This window comes from Acomys russatus, chromosome 10 (genome assembly GCF_903995435.1).
Source record: "Acomys russatus chromosome 10, mAcoRus1.1, whole genome shotgun sequence".
NCBI lineage: Eukaryota > Metazoa > Chordata > Mammalia > Rodentia > Muridae > Acomys > Acomys russatus.
Window position 1 is genome coordinate 400,955 of NC_067146.1, and position 21,477 is coordinate 422,431.

Consider the following 21,477-nt stretch of genomic DNA (forward strand, 5'->3'; position numbering starts at 1 on the left):
CTTGGCTTCCAGGTGCGTGGCTACCTTTTCACTGCGTCACCTTATAGTACTTCCTCTGTGTTCCCGTCTTCTTTTCTTCCTGTAAGTGTGCCAGTTATTTGGCTGGGAGCCCCACCTTAATGGTCTCTTTAAAGACCTACCCTGCGGTTATATGTTGAGATGCGGAACACCGCAACTTCATTTCACATTTCGGGGGAGGGGCACAACATATCAAAGTAAGGAGGCAGCCCTAGACAAAATTTAACTCAGCCAAAAACATACGTGCAGAGTTTCTAAACACAAATACAGTCAATAGTTGCCAGCTGTGGGCTGAAGTCAAAGGCGAAAGGCACCCCCCTGGCGGCCACGGAAGGACCGCAAGTGCCAGAAGCAGAGGCTGTTTTTGCAATGTTGACCCTTCTCCTCAGCAAAGCCAGAGGATGGAGTGAAGGAAAGAACATTCCGTGTATACGTAAAGGCGTGGGAGAGAGTTTAGCCAAGTAAACTGTCAGGAACCTCAAAATAAAAATACAAAACAGTGGACAACTTGTCAGCAAGGTCCTGGGGAAGATGCTGCTCATTTATAAAGGAAATAGGGTAGAGAGCTGGCTTGACAAGACAGAGGGATTGCTGCAAAAATTCAATATATTTATGAGGATAACCACTGCTTTTAAATAATGCAACTAGAAAAGCAAGCGCATGGCAATTAAAAAATACATACATAACTTTATAAACCTCAATGATTAATGTATGGCTGCTGGCATCCCTTCCTCTCTCCCCAAATATCTAAAGCCTCTTTGTAAATATTCTTACTTCTCTCGTTATCCTCTTCCTTCCCCTCACGAAACTAAAGCACACAACACATCATAGAAGTAAAAAACTATATACTGCTATGCAAAGCTGTGCTCAAGGGGATACACTAATCTACTCTTCCGCCTTCATTATTCTGACCTTCTTTGGGAAGAAATCCAGGCAGTATCCACGTTATAGCTTTAACTTCTCCATCTTAGTCTTTCCTGACTTCACAGTCATGTTTGCCAAATAAAAATATTCCTGGACCATATCCCCCTATGCATAAGCTCCCAGCAGATTCCTACAGGTGCATGGCCAGTGTTGGCCACCAGGGGGCAGGCCCTACTGCCCAAGCGAGGAGGTGTTACTCGGGGGAGTTGAGCCCTGGTGTGGCACCAAGCCAGCGGGAGCCAGGTTCCGGAACTGGCGGCGCAGCAGCTGAGTAGTGTTCGTCCTGAATCTGATTAATTGAAGATATGGAGTTTGATTCCCACTCCACCTTGGTCCGTCAACAGCTTTGCAGAGATTCCTCTCTCCAGGGAGGGTGGGGTCCAGAAGCAGGCAGGTCTGCCCCAGTCTGCTCCAGGTGAGGCTCGCAGCAGATGGACCGAGGACGCTCCGGGTGATGGCGGCCTGCCAGGATACTGGAATAGTCCAGTTCCTAGAAGGCCTCGCCTCCGGAACAGCCCCCAACAACTAACCAGCCCAGTTCCCTGCACAGCCCACCCAACAGGACAGCCCCGCCCAAAACCAGTCCTGTTCTCTGGATAGCCCTGCCCTCTAAGGTACAGTCCCCCTGTGGGCCCCGCCCCTGGACCAACTCTTATTTAGACCGCACTCCACTAGGCTCTATCTTCTGCAGGCAAGGTAAGTGAGTTTTTCAGTCTGAGTTTGTCCTAGGTTGGGGCTGGGTGTGCTGTCGGAGGACTTTGGGCGACGCTACGAGGGAACTCTCCTTAAAGTGCCAGAAGGCTACAGGACGCCATTCCCGACAATCAGTGTATCTTCTCACAGGTGTGTTTTCCTTTTAGTTTCATTTGACTGGTACAATTGTCTCTTTTACTCAGAACTCACTTATCTCCGTTCTTTGAACTTGTGTCATGAATTTAATAAAGGTCTGTGTTCCCGCATGCAACTAACTGCATTTAGTTACAGAGTGGTGGGACTGTCATTTCGGGACAGATTACCCAAGTGGTTTTTGTTTGCTCATCCTGCCAAACTAGGGGAAAGTGAGGACTTTTTATGCAAACGAACTTAATAAGACATTGAATTTGGGATTGCTGATCGATCTGCTGCCCTTTTCTACCCCTAAGCAGAGTTTTCCACAGTTCACTTTCCTGGGAGCAGCGCTATGAAGTGAGACAGGAAGTGGGGGGGGGGTGGGTAGTGAGGCACTTACAGACATGCCAAGGCCAACAGACATTTCACCTCGCAAGGAGTGGCTGAAAAGTGAAGGTTCTGTAGTCAAGGACGCTGAAGGTGGGAATGTGTTCTTCAGAGCCGGGCCAGCTCAGCTCAGCCTGGTCATGGCCACAAGCTCAGTGGACTGGCCTTTGAGGATAGGTGAGAGGGGACCGCCAACATGAACAGTTGACAGTTCCCGAGAGCAGAAGGAAGGAGCTAGAAGGAGCACAAGGGAGTCTGTTCTGTTCAGGTTCTCCACAGAAGCCTATTTGGGAAGAGAGCCCTAAAAAGCCAAGGGGAAGACCATTGGGAGAAAAAAGCAAAACAAAAAACAAAGGAGAGAACGCAGCAAGAACTGTGAGGCTTCAACACTCAGCCCTTCTAGAGACCCTCCTAAGGATATGCATCAGGCAGGCGCTGGCCATGTGGCCATGGCTCTCTCCAGTACGTCAGGCTAACTTAGGATGTCAGCTCACAGCCATTGAAGAGCTGCCCTGTCAGTGAGTGAGTGGGCAGGAGGTTCCCCCGTGATGAGCTGCTCGGATGTGAGGCAGGAGAAGTTGTGTAGAGCACCAGCTACACCCCATGGCCCTCAGGGAGATGAGAGGGGGAGAGAGAGGGGCACTCACACACCACTTGCACCATGTAGTCTCAGTTGTAAAACAGTGGTCCTCATGCCAGAGTGATTGGTCCAGAGAGGAAAAACTCTGAAGAGGGTACTGGAGTACGTCCAGCGGTCAGCATACAAGGCTTCAGAAGAATTGGAAAAGACCTCTGGCCAGACAGTCAAAAGGGCAGAATTGATCAGTTGGAAGGCATTTCCAACAATGTACACAAGGGTGTCAGAATTAAAGTAGTTTCTGAAAGGTCATGTGACCCTAACTGCTGCATTTGTTTTTATTTATAAGCTTACTTATTTACTGTCTTTACTCTTCTTATATATTGAGTCATAAAAACGGGGACATTGTCTGCTTTGCTCCTCATTTCATCCTCAAGGAGAGACACTAAGATATTTTGCAGACTGATTGCATTTAGTTTGTTGCCTCTATTTTATTTTATTTTATTTTATTTTATTTTATTTTATTTTCTGGCTCCTCAATTTGTTTTGGCCAACCCGAGTCTTTGCTTCCTCTGCAGCAGCTGGTGGAACCATGGCAACAACTCCTGATGCTGCCTTTGAGACCCTCATGAGTGGAGTGACCCACTGGGATCTACCTGACGAACCAGTTCCCAGTGAGCTGCTCCTTACTGGGGAGGCAGCCTTCCCAGTGATGGTGAATGACAAGGGCCAGGTGCTCATTGCTGCCTCTTTCTATGGTCAAGGCCGCCTTGTGGTCGTATCCCATGAGGGCTACCTGATGCATGCTGGCATGGCCCCATTTCTTCTCAATGCAGTGAGCTGGCTCTGCCCCTTCCCAGGGGCTCCCACTGCAGTGCACTCTTCCTTGGCATCACTAGCTAACATCCTGGGTGACTCTGGGATAGAGGCACTGGTTCAGCCCGAACCTGGAGAGACTCTGGGGGTTTACTGCATTGATGCCTACAATGACACCTTGACTGAGAAGCTAGTCCAATTTGTGAAGCATGGTGGGGGCTTGCTCATTGGGGGCCAAGCCTGGTATTGGGCCAGTCAACATGGTAGGGACAAGGTACTGTTCAGTTTCCCTGGGAACCAGGTGACAAGTGTGGCTGGAGTGTATTTCACAGACATCTATGGGGATAAAGACCGGTTCAAGATCTCTAAGAAGGTACCCAAGATCCCATTGTACATTAGGTGAGTGTGTCACGCCAGCCCCTTGAGTAGCCATTTCAATGCAAGTGATTCTCTTTACTCTTTTCTTACTTTCCTTCTCTTTTGGGGTATTTTTTGTGGAGCAGGGCATTGGTTTTTGCTTTGGTTTGAGTTTTTGAGTCAGGGTTTCTCTGTGTAGCCTTGGCTGTCCTGGACTCAATTTGTGGACCAGGCTGTCCTCAAACTCACAGAGATACACTCTGCCTCCCCGAGTGGTGGGATTACAGGTGTGCACCACTGCACCTGGCTTGTTTTTACTGCCTTCTAACTGCTGCAAATCAAAAACCTGGTCACTAAAACAGTCAATAAAATGCATCGAGGCACAAGAAAAGCTGGTCCTCCCAGCCACTCCTTTCTATGGAAAAGCAATCATTGAGTTACGATAAGCTCTCAAAGCTGGGCGGTGGTGGCACATCCTAGAGAAGACATGGTAGTCAGCGGAGATAACATCTGAAGAAACTGCCTATCTTAGGGCCGTTACCTTTTCTGCTTCAACTGAACGTGATCCACCTCTGGCTCCCCTGAAGGTAAGGCAGGCCAGCAAATGCACCACAGAAGATAACAGAGCACAGACAATGGCCATGAGTGGCTAAGAGCAGATCAGCAGCTTGGAAAGTGTATTTGAAAAGGCACACCGGGATAAGGGAATGGGCTGTGCTAGCATCTCTGGGGAGCAAAAGGGAAAGAAGACCTTAAACAGAAGCCAACTTGGCATATTCCAGGAACATGGAGGAAGCCAGAATGGTTAGAGATGAGTGAATGAAGGTCGCACTGCCAGGCCATCTCAGAACTGATTATCCGTGGATAGATAGAACAGCAGATCTTTTGGTTGTGAGACATCAAGACAGGTTGGGGTAGAGAGAGAGAGAGGATTGACGTGATGCAGCCATTTCCAAAGGAACCTATGGTTGGTGAGTAGATGGTGAGGTAAAAAGTCAAGGAGGTCACCCATAGGAGGCCACAGAAACAGACCATGTGAGAACTGCCGATGACCTGCCCAGCATGATGGTATCAGAGCTGGTGGGAAGAGATGTAGTTGTGGCTCTGCTCTCAAGGTAAGATCCAGCAGTCTGCGTCAGTGGACCAGACGCGGAGCAAAAAGGGGAGAAGAAGAGGAATTGGTATTTTTGATCATAGTGATTAAAGATGATGGATGTCATTGACTGAGTCTAGAGGGGATAAGAAGTTTAATTTTGGATTTGGGGGATTTGAGATGTTAATAACTTATTGTGCTTTTTTTTTTCTTCCATATGTAAAGTAATCACCTTGGTGGCTTCTGTGTGTATATCTCTTCTGAAGCAGGAAGCCCAGGTCTAGGATCGTGACAGTGTTTCTACGATGTCCCCATGTCCACTGTGGCTTGTGGGTTTGCCTTCTGTTACAAGATGGCCAGCACTGCTCCAGGCTCCATAGTTACACCTAGGCTATGATTCCTGAACACACTAGCAGAGTCTCTCTCTCTCTCTCTCTCTCTCTCTCTCTCTCTCTCTCTCTCTCTCTCTCTCTCTCTCTCATTTAATGGTCCTGACCATTAAATGGATCTCCATTGATATTTTAGTAAAAACAAAACTTAATCAGGTAGTCAAAATTTAACCACCAAAGGGTCTGAGCATATTTTCAATGGACATCACAGAAGAAATAAAAATTCTGCCCCAAGGAAGAAAGAGAATGTCACTATGGAACAAGTGCTCTGGGCCTTCAGCCTCAGGGAAGACTCATGAGATTTCTTCCTTATGGTGAGGGGTAGTAACCAGGCACATAGAGGTGGGTCTGATTTGCTCCAAACTGGCTTTGATTCTATAGGGAACTGACAAGCCCAGGCCCATGGGCCAGCCCCTTGTTTTTGTAAATAGTGTTTTACATGGAGCATAGCCATGACCATTTATTCGCAAATTGCTTGTGGCTGCTTGCAAGTCACAGCAGTCCTTTCAGCAGAGACCATGAACTCCAAAGTGTTGATCTGGCCCTTTAAGAAATGTATGGAGGCATTAACTCTCAGCCCCATAGTTCTCTCTAATTGCCCAAAGAACTTTCCTTCTCAACAAAGGAGACCTGTTTCTCTTTGTATCCACTTGGCACTTTCCATCTCTGCTACTCACTCTGAAGTTTCCTGGTTTTGTGTTTTCAAGTCTCACCTTTTCATGGAGCTTCAAGTGTACACAAAAGCAAAAAGAATAATACAGTGTTCCTCTGGGCAGTTGTGGCCCAGTGCCGAGAGTAGTCAACTTATGGTCAGTCTTATTCATCTACTGCAGGGAATAAGTCAGCAGAGGAAAGTGGAAGACTAGACACAGTTTGACCTCAAAATGGTGAGAGCGGACTTTATTAGTCTGAGAGGTTGGCTCCCTCAAGCCCTGAGGCTCAGTCTGGGAAGATCCAGGAGATGTGCTGTGTTGCCTCTGAGAGTCAGCTTCTACACTGGAAAGTGGGGGTAGTGGAGGGTCTGGTTGTGGCAGCCCCACATTCAGATATATGAAGAACCAATAAGCCAGGTCGCCTGTTTTTGTTACCTCCCTGCTCCAGGCTTTCAAATTCCAGGGAGGGCATTTTTCTTGAAAGCCTGTTTTATAGCCCTGATTTGGAGGTCAGAGGTTTTCCTTTAATCTACAGCCTCACCTCTGATTAATTTGAAACAGATAGCACACATTGGCACGTTCTATCTGCACGATTATATATTTCTAAAGAAGTGAACTTTGGAAAACATAACCACAGGGGTGTCACCAGTGCCTTCTGTGGTCGTTGTCAGGCTTCCTTACAGTTTGGTGTGAGAGGTTACACATCAGTCATGCACATTGCCTGTCTCAGAGTTGGTGTCGATGATTTCTCGAGAGATTCTGTTCCTTTTGTGGGATGTGTTTCCTGGTACTAAGTTGATCATGTCTATAGACCTCAGTGATCAAAACTAAGAAAGAGCTTCCCACCTCAGGGTCAATAAATACATCAAAGAGTTCATGTTGATGCTTCTTATTTGTATTGAGGACAAGGGCAATGTTGATTTCCATGTCCTCTTTTTGAGATCTGTTCTTCTTTTCCCTCTTTTCCATTTTGTAAGATACCATCATAATGAACTCTTTGCTTTACCCTAACACATGCCCAACAGTTGCAAAATTCAAAGGGCAGTGCTACCAACAGCAAAATGACATGAGATTGCTGAGTGACGGGGAAATTCCAAGTGATGTTTGCTAGCATCGCCGAGTTCACTTTGTAGGTCGGGCTTCCTAAGAAAAGAGATAGAGAGGTAGCAGTTTCTCCTTTTGCAGGTTGGGTTTTCTGGGAAGCTGACTCAAGACTGACTAGTATGTGAGAAGTTCCTTAAAAACTGCTCTCATTGGGGTAAAAGAAGAAAGATGGAGCATGGAGAGAGGGTAGGCAATTGGCAACAAGGACTTCTTACCAATAAACCACGGCAGCGAGTACTTCCTGTGCCATTTTATCCTCGTAGCCTATTTACCTAAGGATATATTAAGTTAGGTTAGTATCTTTTGATGCTCTTTAGGATGGTGCCCTTTCTTGTGCTCTTACCACTAGCTAGGTAGCTAGAAATGTCCAGTCACTAGTTTATTTGTTTTGGCTGTTTATTTGCTTTTGCTATTTAACTTTTTAGAATTGTTTCAAATAATTTTGTAATTCAAAAATAAAATTTAAAGCCTATATTCTATCTGCTCCCCCATGCAATTTCTCCTTCTCCCCTCCCTGTTTAAATTCACTAATGCTTCATACTTTCTTCATGCAGATGAGCAGACATATACATATGTGTCGGTATCCTCTTTCTTTGAGAAACCAGCGACACGCTCCTTTTTCCTCCACTTACCTTTTCCACTCAATAGCATTCTGGATTATCAAGCTGGGTATAGCTACATAACAGAATGTCAAGATGCCCTGAATATTCTATTGTGCTTCCATGTGTAGATATCATATTCTCTATTCTTAAGTTCCTCAGTGATACACATCTGAATTCACAGTATGAATTGTTATTTTTCCAGTATTTTTACTAACACAGATGGGCTTTAATGAATACCCTGGTAGATGTGTCTTTATAACCTTGTTGCATCCATGCACTTGGGATGGCTGGTTGACAGGGGTCATGAATGCAGAATTTTGTTAGCATTGGTTGTCCTAGTACAGATTGGATTCCTAAGAAACTGACTCAGAGACAGAGCTGTGTTCTGGCACCTCAATAAGAAGTATCCTCAATGCAGAAAAAGAAAAAAGATGGGACAGGGGCAGAAAATAAGCTGAGAGGCAAATATTTAGTACACATTTCTTAGCAATATAGTAATTATTAGTGAAACATGGTAAGACATACATTGTCTGCAATAGAAGACTCTTAACAATGAATGGTATATACTACAGTAACAGGCTGAATAATTATGTGACCATTAGAAGTCATATGTTCAGAGACCTTAAAAGGAAAACAAAATACTCATGATGCAGTAAACTATATTAAGACACACAGTTCTGTTAAAATAATGGTAAACTCATGGAAATAGTATATATGTGGGTAAAAATATGTGCATCATAAAACAACGTGATAACAGTATATAGCTTGGGAGGATTGATAATGATTATTTTCAACTATAAACATTTAAGTCTTCCCCAAATTTTCTGTAATTACAATGTTAAGCTTCTATTTTAAATAACTTTATCTAATTAAAGCCCTTAACATTAAGAAGATGCTTCTTGATCACATTCAGATGCCATCCTTTTACCTCATACCATGCTGTTATTTGAATATGAAATATCTCCCACAGATGCATGCATTAAAGGCCTAGGGGTTTGGTTCATGAGGGCTCTGACATTACCAATGGCCTTATCAGTTGATGGATTGATGATGTGATGGCATCATTGGGAGGCAGTAGAAACTAGGACATGGCCAACAGCCTGTAAGAGTGGAACACTGAGAACATTCTCTAGAGGGGCATATCTTGTTCCCTGCCCTGTCTTTCTCTTTCTTTCTTTCTTTTCCTTTCTTTCTTCCTTTCTTCCTTCCTTTCTTTGCATACTTTCTGCTTCCAGGCATTCATGAGTTCTCAATCCACTTTCTTATTATGTAAGCAAAAATAAATTTCCCTTAACAAACAACTTTAAGTAAAGTTATTTTCTAATTCATTTCAAAAGAGATGAATTAATAGTAGTAAAATTTTATCTTTTGATTCTGGGGTTCCATAATTTAATGATTTGATATGAAGGATAGATTCGTAGACATGTTACTATCTATCTATTTATCTGTTGATAGAATTTCTGATATAGCCAAGAAAGACTTAACTAAAGTCAAGGTGCTTCTGTCACACAGGCTTTGATCTGAGGCCCAGTTTCCCACTTTCCTTTGCCTTGAGTTCACGAACAAGTTATTTGACCTCATTAAGCATCATTTGTACAATTTTCGAAATGATGCCTTATTTGAGTGCCCAAAGCAACAAGAAGAGCAACAAAAACAAACAAACAAAAAAATGAATGTTTGTATTGTTTCCTTTCTCCGGTATACAGTATCTCTTATTTAGTTCTTATATAGTTGGATGACTGTTAAATTCTATACATCATTCTTGGCAATGGTGTTTAGACCTTAACAGAGATGACTGCTATGAAATAATTTTTCACATTGCTAGTTTTCAGTACTTGCAAAAACAAGGGGGAAAGCAACAAGACATCAAAGTAATTGAATGTTTGTAGTTTTCATTAATGTGATTCACAAAGCATTTACCTACACATATCTTTCATCACTGTCTATCCAATTGTCTATGTAATTACAGACTCCTACTTTACATTCTGTTTTAAAATAATTTCATGTTTAGAAAGAATTCTCCTTAATGAGAATTTGTAGTCACAGTAAAATGCCGTAACTTACGATAGGTACTTAAATTATTTTCTTTTCTTGACTGCGCAGAATTCTATGATTTTGTACATTGAGGGAGGAAACCAAGAATCCTCTAATCATTCATGATCAATTCACATCTTTAAAATAATTTTGTACTCTCTATCAATGCAAGCACCGCAACACGTGGCATTAAATGTCTTGTTTTATCAAAATATTAAGATATTAAGGTATTTGGAAATCTGGCTATTTAAAAAAAAATCTAAGTAATTAATGTCAAATACTTGACTTTCAAGTTGCTTTTTCTGTCATAGATCTCTCAGCTCTTAAGATTCAAATTCACCTTATTCAAAGTCAACACTAACACCCTGATCACAGGAGCCCTCTCCTAGCCCTATTGAAATTAGAGTTTCACTTTACCACACTTCCCGAATTCCTGGGTACACAGCCTAGCACCATCTCCATGTTAGTCACCTGTCACTTGCTGATGTCTCTAGCCTACTGAATGTACAGCTTGGACAATGCCTGAATGTTATCTGTCCTATTTCTGTTTCATTTTGTTACCACCTTGGGGGTCTTGACTGGTTTTGTTTTCTCTGCCAGCTAAAAATTGAAAGGCAGCAAACATCTCTAGGGCTGCAGACAGCAGCAGGGAAGGTTTCAAACACAGCCAGCAGAATCAGCTGGTAAAGGAAGGATTTCATTAGGGGTGAGAACACACATGCATACACAGAAATATACAAAAAGAAAGACAGAGGAAAGCAGGAGGCCTCTCCTTGAGGTCTGGGTTTTGTTTTTGTTTTATTTGCTTTGTTTTGTTTTTCCAAGTATTTGAAGGGTCTTCTTAGGATTGGTCAGTTTGAAGGAAGACAGAGCAGCAAAGCCGCCCATGGCTATAAGGGAACATGTCCAGGTCAGGCCTTAACCTTGTTCAGCCAGTCCCTCAGCAGCAGTGCCCTTACTGGTGGGAGTAAAAGCCCACAAGGCCCTTGATTTGAACTGACAGGCCCTTGTCTCTGTGCTTAGGGCGGTGAGGAGGAAGCCAGTCATCTTGGAGTCTCAACATCTTGATTACCTATTCGTGGCCTGTGTCCTATCTGTCTGCTTCCAGGAAAACTAACTCCTACTCCCTCAATTCTAAGTAACTATGTGTGAAAAAGCAGAGTCATGCTTCATTTTCACTGATTAGAATGGCTCATCTCGTCCCCTCTCCACACAGGGAGCTTCTTAGTCTTTCAGTCTTCAGTGCTGGCCAAAGTCTCAAAAGTCTCCTCTTTCCTCATTCCCACACACACTCATGGTCCTTGGCAGGGAGTTAGTCAGACACTCCTGTATGCCATCACCTCTGCACCTTGTACATGAATGAATGGAGTGAAAAACACTTGAAGGGTACATAGGGAAGACCACCCCAGATGAAAGTTGTGACCCCAGCGTTAGCTCTGCAGAGAACGTCACATTATGGAAGGCAGTACAAAACTGAATTTCAGGCAACCAGAGGAGGGCTGACAACGCCTTTAAACTCTAAACTCTAAAAGTACCCTTAGCTTGGATTCTGCCCCGCTTCTTACTGACTCCTTGTTGAGATGTTCATGAATCTCCTTGATAACAATTGCCCACCTGCCCCCAATTGACCTGATGGGTTCTTTAGTCACAGATCATTGCTGGAAAGTCCTGCATGGAAGGTGGCTGCTCCACCCAGCGTCATCTGCCAAAGGCAAGAGTAGGATCATAAATCCATCAATATTCTCTCCCCTCCTGTTGCCAAGAGCAGCTGACCATGTGCCTGTTTGTAGTGACTTCCCCTCAGCACAGTCCTGTAGAGTAGAAAGCTCTTTGTTCGAGGATCTCGGGTTGTAAGCAACTTGGTTCTTATTTTACACTTTTGGACCTTAGGTCACCATGCTTGGTGGCAAGCAAATTTACCCTCTGAGCCATCTGACCTGCCCTAAGAGAGAATTTCTAAAAGCCAAATATATATATGGCTATATAAATTAAGTAAGTAAAAAAATCTTTTACTTGTACCATGTTCCTGTTTCTGAGCAAGCCTGTGGAGAGTCCTCCCTGTGATGTTTCTGTGATCTTCTATCTGAAGACTCACTCCAGGGGGAGCATAATAAGAGCGTTGTATCTATCCAGTACACTAGCTTTTCCTGCTTTGTTCGTGTATGCTTTAATGATATCTCTATCTCATATGTTAGGTTTTCCAGTTTTAATTATATGCCTTAATAATGTTTAAGACACATGGAAATCAAGCTAGAATATTCACTTGGCTAACTGATAGCAAGAACTCTTAGAAGGATTCAGTTGGAGAATGTGGAATTTGGTATATATGAATAAGATCACTACCTCTTTCTTCAAGTCTATGGTAGCCTCAATTATGACAAGCACCCGTGTTTTGTGTGTTCCTAAGCAAGAGGAAACATGAACAACAATGTGCAATTAATTGTGAGATGGTGGAAAGGTGCACTAGGTTGTAAGACACACATTATTAAATCCCAAATAATTATTGGTAAGAAACCGAAGACTGATGTCATGAACCATGTCAAGAACTATGTCATCTTTCTTCACTCACTGGTCTGTAGTGAGTGGCTCATTCGCTCAATACAGCTCCTTCATCTCTCTCATCTTCTTCCCAGGTGTTGGGAGGAGCTCAGGCATGACCAGGAGCAACTTCTGCATGGAATCTCTGAGTTGGACATCAAGACTGAAGGTGTCCCCTCACAGCTGTTGGTGCATGGGTCCCTGGCCTTCTCTCTGGGGCTCGCTCCCTCCTATCTTAGCTGCTTCCTAGCAGCTGCCCGCTATGGCCGGGGTCGTGTGGTGTTGGCTGCACATGAGAACCTTCTCTGTGATGCTAAGATGGAGCCCTTTTTGGTCAATGCTATACACTGGTTAGCCAGAGACCAGAGAGACAATATTGGGGTGAACAAAAGTCTCAAGACTCTGCATTCTCTATTGTTGGAGCATGGGTTGAAATGCAGCCTGGAATCTCACTTGACCAACAACATGCGTGTCTACTGCTGTATGGCTTATAGTGACCAGGATGCCAAGAAAATACAGGAGTTTGTAGCAGAGGGTGGGGGGTTGCTCATTGGTGGCCAGTCCTGGTGGTGGGCATCCCAGAACCCAGGCAGGTCTGCTTTGGGCAGTTTCCCTGGGAATGTCATCCTTAACACCTTTGGCCTCAGCATCCTGCCTCGGACCCTCAGCACAGGCTGTTTCCCTGTCCTCCTTGAAGATATAAGGGAGTACCACTTTCGAAAGGCTCTCTCCAAGTTCCAGGCTATGTTAAACCACAAGGGTGGGAACTTAGTAAAGAAATATTTGGCAAGGTTGGGAGTCGATGTTTCAGGCTTCCTTCAGATTCCTGCTCAGGGAATTCCTGCTTATAAATCTGTGCACCGGGTCCTGAGGAAGATGTTGCAAGAGGCAGGCCTCCCAGCTGTGAGCAAGAAAAATCCAGTTTCCAGTGACTCCTGTGAGGCAGCAATGCTCCATATAGCCACAGAGCTAGCACACTCTGGGACTGATTGCTCTGAGATAGTTCATAGCCTTGGCACACAGACCGGCTCCTCCAGTCCCTGCCCCTCAGAGCACCTCATTACTGTGGAGATCAATGGAAGCAACCCAGGTATGAAGTGAGCAGAGAATACCCAGTGTATTCTTGGCTTGGGAGAAGGTGGGGTTTGTACAGCTTTGCAGAACTTGAAGGTTGTGATCCTCGAGAAGGCTAGCTCTGCCCTTTACTAGATGGCTCAGATAATGGGAGCTCGGATTGTGCTTAATTAAGCCAAAGCGGAGTGGGCCCAGGGAGTGTGGATGGATGACTTGTAGTTCATGGTCGAACAGTGTCATCTGTAGGAGGCTCCACATGGAGCCAGGCCAGGCAGAATCACAGAACTCAGCTTTCTCTATGACTTGTCAGGAGACAACAATGCCTGGATGAGCACTGGTCTTTACCTCCTCGAAGGACAAAGCGCAGAGATCTCTGTCTCTGAACATGCTGTGTCTGCTGGCTTGAAGGTAAGGCTACACACCCAGCACCTCCCCAAACATAGCCAAGATTCTCCCTCACAGCACAGTGTTCATATCTCTCCTACTGAGTTTATCCAGCAGGAGCCCAGGGCAGGGTCATTCTTGCCCTCTTGTAGATGGAACATCAGAGTGACCCAAGCTACTAATGACCCAAGCTCATTCCTAAGCCTGATTTCCTTATGTGACAATCTTAGCTGCTTAGAGGGATAAGGAAGAAGAGTGACCTTATACACCAGTCTTCCTGATAGCAGAGCCCTGGGTTTCACCCTTGACATCTAAAGGGTGTACCTAATCCCATTAACTCCATCATGACGAAATGCGACTTTTATGGAGAATGTAAACTCCTGTGCCTCCTCACTTCTGAGAATCATTTCCTCATCTCCTACCATAGTTAGGAGCTCTTTCTTTCTTTCCTTTTTTCTTTCTTTCTTTCTTTCTTTCTTTCTTTCTTTCATTTCTTTGTTTGAGACGGGGTTTCTCTTTGTACCCCTGGCTGCCCTGGAACTCATTTCTTAGACTAGGCTAGCCTTGAACTTACAGAGATCTGCCTGCCTCTGCCACCCAAGTGGTGGGATTAAAGGCATGTGCCACCACTGTCCGGCTTGTTAGGGGCTCTTATATCACTATTTTCTCTGGGTTTATCTGCTCCAATCATACAAAGGCAAAAAGGCAACCCCAGAACTATAGACAGAGCAAGGAGGGGTAAACTGGGCACACACACACACACACACACACACACACACACACAGAGAGAGAGAGAGAGGGAGAGAAAGAGAGAGAGAGAGAGAGAGAGAGAGAGAGAGAGAGAGAGAGAGAGAGAGAGAGAGAGAGAGAGAGGATGAGTTCTCTGCCTCGTGGCCAGATTCTGTAGCATCTGGGTGGACTTATGCTGTTCACAAAGGGTAGACTGGGATGGCCTGTATCACTTAAAACAGAACCAACCACTGTTTAAGTCTCATGTAAGAGCCCAGGATTCTGCCTGGTAATGAGACTACATGGGTCCCTCATCAGTTAAGCCTAGTGATTAACCAACTTCAATTGAAAGGAAATCCACTGTGGGACTGTTTTACATCCCTAAGAAAATGCTTAAATATGCTGTAAAGTTCAGAAAATTTTGGAGTGCTACAGTTTCATAGATTGTGTGCATCCTTCCCAGAAGAGAGAAGTTAGGATTTCTTATATAATCACCACTCTCTGTAAGCCCCTAACAAAATCCTGTATGCTTCTTGAGTGTTCTGCTTCTCTTCACGCTGTGCCATTGTCTGTCTAGGTGCAGATTGGATGTCACACTGATGACCTTAGTGAGGCCAGAAAGCTATTTCGAGCCCCTGTGGTAACTTACCAGTGTTGTATGGACAGAACCCAACGGTCAGTCTGCTGCCTCTGGGGTGGTCTCCTGTACATCATTGTGCCCAAGGGCTGTCAACTTGGCCCTATATCTGTTACCATCAGGAAGGCAGTGCCTGCCCCATACTACAAACTTGGTGAGTACACTGGGCATTGAGGGAAGATTAAGCTGCATGCGCCTTGGTGACTCTGAGGTTGTTAATAGCAAGGAACAGTAGAAAGAAAAAAAACCAGAACTAGTCACCATGGGTCTGCAGATAGGAGGTAGGATCACCCTGTGTGTATAGAGACTTTGGGTACAATAGAGAGGGTCTAACACCTGGTCCTTCCCCCGCGGCCTATGGACCTGCATGACTGCTGGCCATCATGTTAGTGCTCTCTTTCTGCTCTCTCCCTCTCCCTCTCCCTCTCCCTCTCCCTCTCCCTCCCTCTCCCTCTCTCTCTCTCTCTCTCTCTCTCTCTCTCTCTCTCTCTCTCTCTCTCTCCCTCTCTCTCTCTCTTTCTCCCTCCCTCTCTCTCTCTCTCTCCTCAAATGGAAACGGATGGCATGTTCCATGCTATATATTTCCAGGTAAGACATCGCTAGAGGAGTGGAAGAGATGTATCCAGGAGAACCCGGGCCTCTGGGGAGAGCTGGCCACAGACAACATCATCCTGACAGTGCCAACTGCAAGCCTCAAGGATCTGGAGGATCCAGAGCCTCTGCTCCAACTCTGGGATAAGATGATGCAGGCCGTGGCCAAGTTGGCAGCCAAGCCCTTCCCTTTCCAAAGACCTGAGAGAATTGTCGCTGATGTGCAGATCTCAGCTGGTAGGTGCCCCAGGGAGCTGCTCCCAGTGAGCAGACTCCATTGTGTTATTATTTTTACATGACTTGTAGTTCCAAGAGCTGTAAAGCATAATTTTGCTTTTCAAGTGCAAGGTGGGAGAAGGGGGGACATAAAAGCAGGAAGCATGATGAGAGTGAAAGTTGCTTGTGAATAAAAGGCAAGTTATTGACATCTTTCATGATGCAGTTTCCTAAGACAGTAGTAATCATGCCCAAAAGTTTGGTGCTGGGAGCTCACCTGTGCCTCTGGAGATCTTTTCAAAAGGAATATTGCAAATGGACTACTCTCTTCAGACATAGGTCAAAAGTTAAAATGAGGGGGGCGGGGCAATAAAGACGTCCTCGGAGGTACTAGTACCAAGTACTTTGCGGGGAAGATACATAAATGTAAGGAAATGGTTCAGAGTCCCGGTTGTCACCTAAGGAAGACAAAACTATCTTTTTTATGCCGTGAAAATTTGGTTAAAATGCTGATTTGGGGGGAAAACTGTCATTACCCTAGCTTCTCTAGAGGAGGCATAGACTCTCAAGCAAAGGAAGCTCTTTAAAAACAAAGCATCAAATTCCAGAAAGGGCAGTTATGTAAAGTATCTTCTCGCCCTTCACCATGAGAGTGAGGACAGGCTAAAGCTCAGTTGGGAGAAGCTGGGAAGGGGTGAATGACAGTAGGAAAGCATGTGCTTTCCAACCAGCTCACATCATCTGGAACCACTGGATAAACCCTGGCTTCTGAAGGAGAAACTCGTCGGTGGTAGGGGTGGGAGCAGACAGTTGATACGGACCTTGTTTTCATGTTCCGTCTCTTTCTTTGCATCCCCAGGCTGGATGCATTCAGGATATCCCATCATGTGCCTCCTGGAGTCGGTGCAGGAGCTCATCAATTTGACAAGCATAAAAAGTAACGGCCTGTGGGGACCCATCCATGAGCTCGGCCACAATCAGCAGTGCTGGAATTGGGAGTTCCCCCCACATACCACAGAGGCCACCTGCAACCTCTGGTCAGTCTACGTTCATGAGACAGTCCTGGGGATCCCCAGGGCTCAGGCCCACCCTGACCTGAATCCCGAAGAACGAGAGAAGAGAATCAAAGAGCATCTTCAGAAGGGAGCACCCCTGAGTAACTGGGATGTGTGGACAGCACTGGAGACGTATCTGCAGGTACTGAGCACAATTTCATGGAGATGGTGAAGACAGACTCCTCAGTCATGTAGCAGCCGGCCTTCCTAGGGTTCTCCAACTCCTACGTCTGTCCCACAAACCTGGGGCCGCCACCACCACTCCAGGATGTGGGTCACTGGCGGCACTTCTCAGCTTATATGCTTGTAGATAAAAGTGAGAGCCATCCCTCCCCCTGACCTATGGTTTTGAAATAGGCACGGAAACAGAAAGCACAGAAAGTTTGTCTGTACTGTCCTGAACCTTGACTTAGATGGAAGGCTGTGAATCAGACATTCCTGAGACTTGTCACTAGTCTTCCTCTCACTGGCTTTGTCCTTCATCCAATAACAACTGTTTAGTAATAGCCACTGTTTTGCTGTGTTTTGTTTTCCTCACCTTTATGGGATGAATGGCTATTAACAGCCTCTTATAATGAGAGGGGCATATCTACAGGGAAACTTCATTATGTGGGTATTGTAGGAAATAAATCTATTAACAAGCTTTCTAGGCTTTGATAACTCCACTCAGAAGCAGAAACATTGGTTGTATAAATAATCACCAACCAAGAGAAGAACGATGAAGTCACAAAATTAGCTCATTTCCTGTGGCAATGCTAAGTGAAATGACAAGCATCTCTCCCTGTCCCCTCCCAAAAAATGTGCTTCCAGTTTTCATGTCAAGTCATCAGTGCTTCTGTCTTTACCGCACCTGCTGCAATGGCTACTGCAGCCCTATGTGGAGGGCTTATATAGCTCCCTTGTCACAGAGGCTCATAAGTCGTAAAGAACTTAACCACTGTGGCCAAAAACAAAGCCTTCTGAAAAGATTGATCTAGAACATAGACTCAGGAGTCACCAGCAAGGCCTGGCTTCTTAGACTGCTACACCCTAATTTTTCCCTTCACTGATTTTGAGGAGTGAATGAGCGGCATGGTCTCAATCAATGAGCAATTCCATTCAGTCAGGCTGAAAACTGCACTTAAGATCTGGGTGATGCATTTTTCACACTAAAGCTAATAGCAGTAACTGTCATTTACTGAATCACTCATTTTACACATTAAGGTTCCTGAGACCCCACATTTACTGAATTGAGGGGCAAAGCTTGATGGTCAAGAGCTACTATGATCCAATGAGGTAGCATTGATACGGAGTCACAGGACTGGGGGTGGGGAAACAATGGTTTCAAAGCTGATTATGGGAAGCAGTCACTGACGGTGAGCTATCCCTGACCACAAACAGGCAACAGTCACTTTGGCAAACTCAACACCACATTCTTCCCTTTCTCTCTTTCCAGCTTCAGGAGGCCTTTGGGTGGGAGCCGTTCATCCAGATCTTTGCTGACTACCAAACCTTCTCTCACGTCCCCAAAGACAATGAGGGCAAGATGAACATATGGCTGAAGTTGTTCTCTGAAAAAGTGCAGAGGAACCTGGTTCCTTTCTTTGAAGCCTGGGGCTGGCCTATCCAGGAGGACGTGGCAGATGACTTGGCCCGCTACCCTTGCTGGCAGGATCACCCCCTGAGAAAGTATATGGAAGACTAAGGCCTGTGGAGCAGGCTGGGGGTGGGGCAGGGGCTTTGGAGTATAATAGGTGGGGCATGAGGAAGGACCACGCTGCTAGCTTCACCACTGAGCCATTCACTGCCTTAATTATATTTCTCAACTGTTTGTTGTAAAAAGCATATGCTTTACATACGATTCCTAGCTTTCTTGAGGAAATTCCTTGCGATAGTGAGCCTAGAAAATGTCTTTTTCCACAGTACATACTTAACTCAGGGACCATTGCCTTAAATATCACCAGTATCTCTTGCTGATGCTTTGTACATAAAAAGTAGCAGCAAAGTACTTGCTATATGAGAGAAAACCAAGGTCTCCTGACATAGAAGGAACAGTCTGTCCATTGTCCTAGCAGTGTGTACAGCGTTTTCTGTGAGTTACATGGATAATCTCCCAGCAGATACAGTTAACATCTCCTCATCACACAGAAGAAAATGGCATGGATATTAAACAACTTCTGCAGTCAACGCTGAGAAGAGAAAATGTCCAGATTGACAATGCTAGACTATAGATCTTATCCTCAATAGATTTATAGTTTTAATAAAAATCTGCCCTAAAGTTAGATAAAAGCTTAATGACCTTTAATTTTTTTTCCTGTGCTCACAATTGGATGGTGACTAAGTACACACTACCTCTCAGTAGGATCTGGAACCTTGTGGTGGTTTCTTCTCACTCTTGCAGACAGACTCTGGTTCCGACTCTTGGTTTTCTGCTCATGGCTAATGTCTGTGGATGCAATAACCACCTATTATGCTTGAGTACATTTAAAAAACTGATTTTTTTTTCCTTTTCACACTTTTATACTTCTACATTTAGAAAGCTTATTAAGAGAAAAATATTCAAGAATAGTATGCTTAGTAAATTCCTAGCACGAGTCAGAGAGGGGCCGTGAAGTCCCACCCCTAGTTGGAGAGCTGTTGGCAGTCTGTGGCTGCTGGGAGGAGAGTCTGATGCTTTAGATGTGTGGTCCCTGAGAGGCTACCCATGCTTTACACCAATGTGTGCACATGCAGCATTAAGTGGACTCGGTGGGCTTAAAACATGAGCGCATGAATTCAGCAGGAAATGGATGCGTGCAGATAGGGGAGGGAAGGGGATGGGATGGGGTTTTGATCAAAGCTCTTTGTACATGGATGTATGGAAATCTCAAACAATAAAAAAAAAAAAGAACAATTGCTTAGACACAAACTCAGCTTTTCTTCCTTGTGATTTGTCTTAAACTAAACACTTTGGCCTGGTCGTTCCTTGGATCTTGTGACCTCTTGCACTGTGAATAAATCAACCTCTTTCAAATCACCTTGACTCTGTATTGCAGACAAAGAAGAACTGATGGGGATTTGACCAAAAGAAAGAAAGTAGCTCATGAGTTCATAGAAACGAATTTTTTTTTTCTCACAATTTGATAGTTCTATGTTTAGAAACCTGGATTGTTTGGGTGTTTCCCACAGAGCCTCTTTGGCCAACAATGTGATTACATGCACCTTGTTCCTGGCACTAGAGACTTCATTTGGTAATGAGAGATGTCCATTTGGGGCTCTGTTTTCCCTGTTACTTGACAATTCCATTTAGATGACCTTTGTGTGTGTGTGTGTGTGTGTGTGTGTGTGTGTGTGTGTGTGTGTGTGTGTGTGTGTTTTAGGAAGCTTCTACTGTATTAGGTCTCCATACAACCCCTCAAATAGCCATTGGTTTTTAACGCTTCATTCCCACCTACCCACAATGTTAGGATTCTGCTTTGGTCTGCCTACCTGTGATGTCATTACCTACCTGCCATGGAGGCGTGGCCCTGCCCAGGGCTATATCAAAGGACAGACCCTCCTCATGGCTCTCTCTCTACCCGCTCTTCTTCCTCTTTCTCTTCCCCTCTCTTCCTCTGTCTCTGTCTCTCTCTGGGGTACCCCTCCCCCGTTTCCTTCTCTCCCCATGCTCATTTAATAAACCTCATATAACATAATATCTGTTGCCTGGTACCTTATTATCTTTTATCTTATTCTCATATATAAAACCCAATCCTCCCTTCCCTTCCTCCCCATTTAATACATGAAGGATGGGAAGGAAAAGGAAAGTGGTTTTGACCAAAGCATTAAGCACTTCAGCTTGGTCAGGCTTTGTATGGGGCACTGATGGGCTTTTCTTGGGTCTCACTGATACTGTTTGAGTGGCCAAGAATCTATGATAGGCCAGAGACCTAGCTGCAACCAAATACTATTATTTTGCTAAGAGGACATAATAATAAAATGATTCTTAATGACATTCTTCTAACACTCATTGATTAGTGCCCCACTCAGCCATCATCAGAGAGGTTTCTTTCTGCAGTAGATGGAAATAAATATAGATACCTACAGCTAGACAAGATAGAGAGAGTGAGAAACCATGAAACACTCAGTCCTAAGTGGGATGTCCCCACATGTCCTACCCTTCACAGCTTAGGGAACCCTGAGGAAGAGGAGGAGGAAAGAGTATAAGAGTCAGAGGGACAGAGAACACCAATAAAAGGCCTAATCATAGAAGGACTAATGCACCTATGACCTCACAGAGACTGTGGCAGCGTGCACGGGGCCCACACAGGCCTTGATCCAGTGGGGTGAGAAGGATGGACACTAGATCTTGTCCTGAAGCCGGAAGCAATCTCCAATTGATAAACGCTCACAAATTAAGAATTAGTTTTCCCCAGCAGAGTCTCACTGGGTGTACAAACTGCTCTAAAGGCAAGACGATGTTCAGCAGTGAATGGCCAACACAAAATGAACTCGAGTATTTTGGGTTTTTTCC

At 44.8% G+C, this 21,477-nt stretch overlaps 1 protein-coding gene across 1 annotated transcript; it reads left to right on the forward strand.

Moving 5' to 3' along the window:
• The first annotated feature begins 3,306 nt into the window (after positions 1-3,306).
• LOC127194331 (TRPM8 channel-associated factor 2-like) lies at positions 3,307-17,189 on the forward strand. The gene is made up of 6 exons (XM_051151639.1): positions 3,307-3,949; positions 12,416-13,410; positions 13,705-13,802; positions 15,085-15,298; positions 15,733-15,972; positions 16,811-17,189. Exons 1-6 carry the CDS (start codon positions 3,327-3,329, stop codon positions 17,176-17,178), a joined length of 2,538 nt encoding a protein of 845 aa, XP_051007596.1. The 5' UTR covers positions 3,307-3,326; the 3' UTR covers positions 17,179-17,189.
• Positions 17,190-21,477: the final 4,288 nt, after the last annotated feature.

Coding starts and splice junctions, on each gene's coding strand:
- LOC127194331 (XM_051151639.1), top strand. CDS start 3,327: ATGGCAACAACTCCTGATGCTGCCTTTGAGACCCTCATGAGTGGAGTG. Junction 15,299..15,732: donor TGCCCCATACTACAAACTTG/GTGAGTACACTG, acceptor ATATATTTCCAG/GTAAGACATCGCTAGAGGAG. Junction 15,973..16,810: donor TGATGTGCAGATCTCAGCTG/GTAGGTGCCCCA, acceptor TTGCATCCCCAG/GCTGGATGCATTCAGGATAT.